Source organism: Gossypium hirsutum, chromosome A13 (assembly GCF_007990345.1).
Source record: "Gossypium hirsutum isolate 1008001.06 chromosome A13, Gossypium_hirsutum_v2.1, whole genome shotgun sequence".
Classification (NCBI taxonomy): domain Eukaryota; kingdom Viridiplantae; phylum Streptophyta; class Magnoliopsida; order Malvales; family Malvaceae; genus Gossypium; species Gossypium hirsutum.
Window position 1 is genome coordinate 4,156,682 of NC_053436.1, and position 6,807 is coordinate 4,163,488.

The following is a 6,807-nucleotide window of genomic DNA, read 5'->3' on the forward strand; positions in this document are numbered from 1 at the left end:
AAAGTAAAAATTGTGCCAAGCACTCATCAACACGTAGTCAAAGTAACCCGTACTCAATCTATCCTATGACATGTCAAATATATTTGACTTTGCCCAAACAGTTAATAGGGTAACAACCCCTCAATTCTGAATATATTTCAATTTCACAATTCATCATATTCAATTCATCAACCAAATAGTCATTACATATGTTATAATAGCATGAATCAATCCAATTCAAAGTTAATTTCACATTTTCGTCAATTTACACTATTTTCAATTTTATGCCAATTCAATTCAACTAATCAATCTCAACTTACCTCAATATCTTACTGTGCTATACAATGCACTTATGCAACAATTTAAGCAAATCAAATTCTAGAAATACAAATCAGAAACTCTGAGCTATTCGTCAAAGACTTTAGTTTTTCATTTTCTGTTCAAGGAACCCACGTCGACGTTAGCTACGAATTAACATAAACATAAAATACCATCAATAATCAACCAAATTCACAATCAATTATCATTTTATACAAATTTTGTATTTTATTCAATTTAGTCCTTAAAATCAAGAATAATATAACTTTCAATTTAAAACTCCAAATGGTAAATCCGATTTCACTATTGTCCATCATGGATCTCCTTTTTTTTTTCTATAGTCAATTTTACATTTTATTCAGTTTAGTCTATAATGTACGAAACTATCAATTATGCTTTAAAATTTAGTCCTTTTTCATATCTAAGCTTAAAATCTATCAATTTAACACCTAAAGATGTCAATTCTCAACTATGGAAACTATCAAAACTTTAACAGTTTTAAAAATTAATACATGGGTAGCTAGATTAAGCTCTAATGATCTCAAAAACATATAAATTACAAGAAAAAAATTGAATTGCACTAACCAATTATTGATTAAAAGCTTTTAAACCCTTATCCATGGTGTCTCCTCTTTGTTTCCTACTTTGGTTCAGTTGGGGAAGAAGAATTTTCTCTTTCTCCCTACTGAATTTCATATATATACTAAATTAATTTTGTTAACTAGTTAATTAACCTTTGTTTATAATAATTAAATTCCCATTTTACTAAATTAATCATCGTTTTATGCTACTGTCAACCCACTAATGCTTAGTCATGGTATATTTTCTATTTTGAACCGTAGGTTAATTGTAATTTAAGTATTCGGTCCTTTTACCTATAGCAATTAGACTTTACAATTTAATTCCTAAACCTTAATTAATCACTAATTCGGTAAAATTACCTATACCAAACTCAATTCACCTAAATAATAACTCCATAAATATTTTGGTTTACGAAAATGGGACCGAAACCTAATTTTCTGATACCACTGATTTTTGGGTCATTAAAATTCTCCCTTCTTTAAGAAATTTTCGTCCCCAAAATTTACATAGAAAGAGGTGAGGATACTGGGATCTCATTTCTTCCCCGGGTTCCCAAGTCGATTCTTCCACTGTGTGACTGTGCCATATAACTTTCACAAGTAGAATGCATTTATTTCTTAACTCTTTCACTTCTGAAGGAAAAATTTCAATCGATTCCTCCTCAAATGATAAGTCAAGTTGAATTTCAATTTCTTCCACAGAAATAATATGAGATGAATTCGAACGATATCTCCTAAGCATGGATACATGAAATACATCATGTATCTTTTGTAATTCCATTGATAATGCTAGTCAATATGCCATTGGTCCAACCCTTTCTATAATTTCATATGGTCCGATGAATCTAGGGTTTAACTTCCCTTAACGACCAAACCGTAAAACTTTCTTCCACGAAAAAACTTTCAAGAATACCTTATCTCTCACTAAAAACTCGATATCTCTTCATTCTAGGTCAACATACAATTTATGTCTATAATCAGTTTAACCATATAATGGAAACTATTATTATACACAACTTTGACTAATTGTAAATAACGTTCCGAAAAGATTGCATGGTGTGTGCTTGTGTTGATCATCTCTAACTTTGGGAATGACAAATCAATTCTAACTGCTAATAGTTCAGACATTTGGCAACATACTCAGCAATCTCTCTTATCATGCTGGGCCATCAATACATGTTCCGCAAGTCACTACAGATCTCCGCACCACCAAATTAATTATAAATATAGAAACAATATTTTAATTTAATTTTTAAAGATTATGAAATTAACTTAATTTGATTCCTTTCAATAAATTTATAGTTGATGTCATAGTAGACGTGGAGGAATGAAGAGATAAAAGGTTGATTACGTCTCCACTTGGGAATATGGGCCCAACTCTGGATGATTAACATGGCTAAAAAACCTCATAGGACCTCATTTCCTATTGACATTCTTATAAAAATCCTCTAATCGTCATCTTGTAATTTTCTACTAAATATTTTTTTACTAATTTAAAATTCGTAATAATAATACAATTATTTGTTTATAAACAAAGAAACTAATTGTGATTGAATTTTCAATCATTTGAAAATGCAACTAAAAATGATACGATTAAATTAATACTAAGGATTAATATCTTACTAAAAAATCTTCAAAAAATCTCAAAAAGAATACCTTAGAAACCTTATCCTTCAAGGAAATTAAATAACTAAAAATTAGAAGAGTGAAATTTGTTAAATTAAAAATTAAAATAAATAAAAAACTTAACTTCCACACTACCAAAAAAGCGTTAACAAATTAAATAAAAATAATAACTTGGATTCGTTAAATTTTAGTATAATTTATCATTGAAGATAAAAAATTTGATTTAATATAATGAAATTTGAAATTTATTTTAAAAGAACACTAAGGTTGTAAGAAATAAGGCAGAAAATTGAAAAGATACTTCATTCCATTTTTATGATTTTAAGAGAACAGTAACAACATCGATCAAAAAAGAGAGAACCCAAACCAAACACTAATAGAGAAACTTAAAATTACTAACTACTAAACCCAAACCAAACCCATAACAATATAGGCCCAAGCCCACTTTGAAACCTAAACTTAAGACCTCCAGCTGCCTTCAGATGCACCGCCGCCTTTTGAGTAACGAGATCCGCCGTCACCATATCCTCCTTCACGGCGTCCACCTCCGTACCCACCACCACCATACCCTCCACCATTTCCGTATCCACCTTCACGGCGTCCGCCACCATATCCTCCTTGGCGACCACCATATCCGCCGCCGCCTCCACCGCGGCTGTAACCACCGTTTCCTCCTCCAAATCCTCCGCCACCGCCTCCACTTCTGCGCGATTGGGCTTCGTTGACGGTGATGTTCCTTCCATCAAGATTTTGACCGTTCATTCCTTCGATCGCGTCCCTCATAGCTTTCTCGTCACGGAAAGTAACGAATCCAAAGCCTCGGGATCTTCCAGTCTCACGATCATTAATGATCTGAAAATGAAAACAACAAAACATTACTTAATTGAAAAAATTTCAAAATAAAAATTAAAAAAAAGATTTGTTAAAATCGATCGATCTTCGGCCCAAAGGGATGAAGAAAGAACGTACCGGTGAGAGTTTTAAAAGAGAATAGTAACAAGAGAGTAGTATCAAGTAACAAGTAACACAAAAGAACAGAACAAGGATCACAGATCATATGACAGGGGCGCCCAGATCGGGTCGGATCAAGTCAGATCTGGAGTCCGATCCCTGCAACAAACGGACCTTCGATTCGACGATTTCACCAAACGCACTGAAGGCTTCTTCGAGGGCCCGGTCGTCGGTGGCCCATGCGAGCCCTCCGACGAAGCACCGGAACTCGACATCAGCGGCGGCCATGAGGGGGAAATATCAAATAAACAAGGGACAAAAAGGAAAACTAAGAAAAAGCAGATATTTTGGAGAGAACTGTGAATGGTTAAAAAAGAGGAGGCCTAAACCATGATTTTATAGGGGGTGTGAGGTCTGAATTAGGGTTAATTAGAGCTGGATTAGCTAACCATGGTTAAATTCTTGACAACCCTGAATAGTAGGGGTAAACCGGAAATCGAGAAAAAATAAACCAGGGTTAGTTATGTGGGTGACTAAGTCAGAAAAGGGGCCCCACAGTCACGTGATTTCTGAGCAGTTGAGACTCTCATAAAAAAAGGGCATTCAAAAAATATCTTCTTACCTACAAAAATATCTATCTTAGACGTTCGTTGCTTTCACTTGTCACCGAATGTTATGGCGTTTAGTTCGGTTCTTTTCTGAATGACCAAAACGACCTAGTATTACTTTGGTTTTGGATTTTCCTTTTTTTTTTTTGTTTGGGGGGGATTTAAATATTTTCTTTTTGAAAATAAAAATTAATGTTAAATTTTTTATTGGAATCATATAGCAATTTAAATTATTAATATATTAATCATTTAATTTTTTTAAATTAAAATTTCATTATGCAACAAAATATATGTATACTCAATATATACGTGGAAAACAATATTACGTAATAAAGATATTTATAAGATATTGATATAAATAATAAATAGGGTTTTAGTTTATTAATAAAGTAGAAATGTCGAAAATTATAGAAGTTTAGTTTAAATATTGTTATGTGTGTATCTTTCATTTTTTATTTTTTTCATTTTTTTATTTTTTTATTGTTTTGAATATTTATTCTTTGTTCTCAAATTTTTTATTTTTGTTTTTGTTGTTTTCCTAAATTTATTTGGTGTTTTCTTTTTAGGTTATATCTAAATTTTTATTTTTCAAATAGAACAACTTGAATGCAATCCTTTCTCTGCCATCATTTATCATTTGGCATCAATTTTTGGCATTTTTGAATTGTTTTCTTGTGTTATCTAAAGTGTTTTGCAAATTTTACTTAAAACAAGTTTTAAAAAAATTAAAATAAACAATAAAAAAATTTTGAGGTTGAATTTTATGACCAAAATTTTTAAATCTGATATTTATCATATAAAGAGAGTTCAATTTAATTTTTGTAATTTTAGCACATCGAGAAAATCATAAACGAAAAATTCAAGTTATTTTTCATTATTTCAAATTTTCTGTTGGATAATTTATTTTCTTTGATTCTAGTTTTAGGTATTCTTTTGTTTTTAGCTTTCCTTATTTTATTACGCATTCTAACACATTTTCTCTTATTGTGTTAATAAGTACAAAAAGAGTTGCATCTCCTTTGTATGCGCAACTTACTTCATTTGTAGTAAAATTTTTGTTTGCCTTCTTAAAGTTTTAGGTTAGCTTTGTTAGAGAGTGATCCCACTTTTTTTAAAAATTATTGAGTTTGATTACTTTTTAAAAGTTATAAGTAAAAAAATCTCAACTTTTTGTCTCTTAAAGTTGTTTATTTTTTATTGCGAGTGCATAATAGTGAGAGTTAATTTTTTTTGACCAACTTTTCTTGTTTGAGTTTTTTTTTTAGCCTCTAATAATGGTACACACACATAGTGTGAAAGAGGAGAATAATAAATCTTGGAGAAAGCTTAGATGTCGTGTTTGTAAAAAACCCGCACGAACATGTTGTTTCCAATGCCCAAAAATATTCTATTGTTCATGGATTTGTCAAGAATAGCATTTGAACAAAGATCATAGCAGGATACACATACTTAACTGACTTTTTGAAGAGCATAAAAAAAATGCCAACAAGCAAACGAGAGTATGATGTATCTCTCACTTATTGTGAAATGTTATTAGTCTGGTTCAAAAAATCGTTGTAATTCCTAATGTCCGATTCACTAATCACCCAATGATGAAAGTTGCAAAGAAAAACATACATATGGCACCGAGCCTATTAAGGAGTCTTCTTTTAGTGCTACCATTGATGATGATGATATGAATAAGCAAGAAACTCCAGGTGACACCGTTTGTGAAGACAGTAAGTGTGATTTTGTGTCTATTGTTGAGTTTAGTTCTAGTAAAGAAGGAGAGAACCTATCCAAAAGAGAGAAATGATTATGTTTTCACTAACAATAACTTGAATTTATCCGGTGGATTTATTTCATTCTTTTAGGAATTTGTTGTTCATTTGAAAAGAGCTCAATTAACCCATTCCACCTATGATAAATATTCTTTTTTATTCAACCAAAGACAATATTTGAGGACGAATATTTTCAAGGAGAGTGGGAATGATACATGTATGAATTGGGTGAAATTTATTAAATTTCATTCACCAAAGCTGTATATTTTCAAAATTGAAAAATCAATCGACTTTTGATGACTTTTTGAATGAGATGTCTCCATATATCTCTTAGGTTCAAAAAAACACTTTGAATCATTTGATTTCGAGTTTGGAAGCTTAAGTTATGACTGTTCTAATGAAAACTATGCGAGCAAAATTTCTGGATGGATTATTACTGAAATTATGAGTTTTGGGCTTTTAATTCAAGTTTAAATTATATTGGGTTCGATTTTTAGGTTTAATTTTTATTATATATGAGTTCAATATTGAATTTATTAGGTTTCATTATTTATTTATTCCGAGTTTTGGATTTTTTTAAAGTTTTTACGTTATTTAGGAGTTTTATATTTCTTAGTAAATGAGAAGTTTTAGCTTAAAACTATTTCTTATTTAGATTAATTAAAATTTCAGTATGCTTGAGAGTTTTAATTAGATATACTTAGCTAGCTTATATAAAAGTCTCTTCATTGTTTATTAGTGACATAATTTTTTTCATTAATAAAATGTTCAATTCTGGGAGTTAGTTTCTTTGTACGATTTTTTTCTTTTGATTTTTAAAAGTATTTTTCTTCTCAATTTTCTTCAATGAGTCGTGAGAATTCATTCTTCATCCTTCAATTTGCCAATAAATTATTTCTTGAAAGGTTGATTAGATCCATTAATTGAATTTGTTGCGGTTTATATCTCAAATAGTTCAATATACTTATTCATCTATCCATCATA

The 6,807-nt window shown here is 30.5% G+C and overlaps 1 protein-coding gene across 1 annotated transcript; it reads right to left on the reverse strand.

Moving 5' to 3' along the window:
* Positions 1-2,788: 2,788 nt before the first annotated feature.
* LOC107952135 (glycine-rich RNA-binding protein GRP1A) lies at positions 2,789-4,039 on the reverse strand. The gene is made up of 2 exons (XM_016887412.2): positions 3,630-4,039; positions 2,789-3,356 (listed from the first exon to the last, which is right to left on the reverse strand). The coding sequence occupies exons 1-2, from the start codon at positions 3,741-3,743 to the stop codon at positions 2,964-2,966; spliced, it is 507 nt and encodes a 168-aa protein (XP_016742901.1). The 5' UTR covers positions 3,744-4,039; the 3' UTR covers positions 2,789-2,963.
* Between the last annotated feature and the right edge of the window lie 2,768 nt (positions 4,040-6,807).

Coding starts and splice junctions, on each gene's coding strand:
- LOC107952135 (XM_016887412.2), bottom strand. CDS start 3,743: ATGGCCGCCGCTGATGTCGAGTTCCGGTGCTTCGTCGGAGGGCTCGCA. Junction 3,357..3,629: donor GTGAAATCGTCGAATCGAAG/GTCCGTTTGTTG, acceptor TTTCATTTTCAG/ATCATTAATGATCGTGAGAC.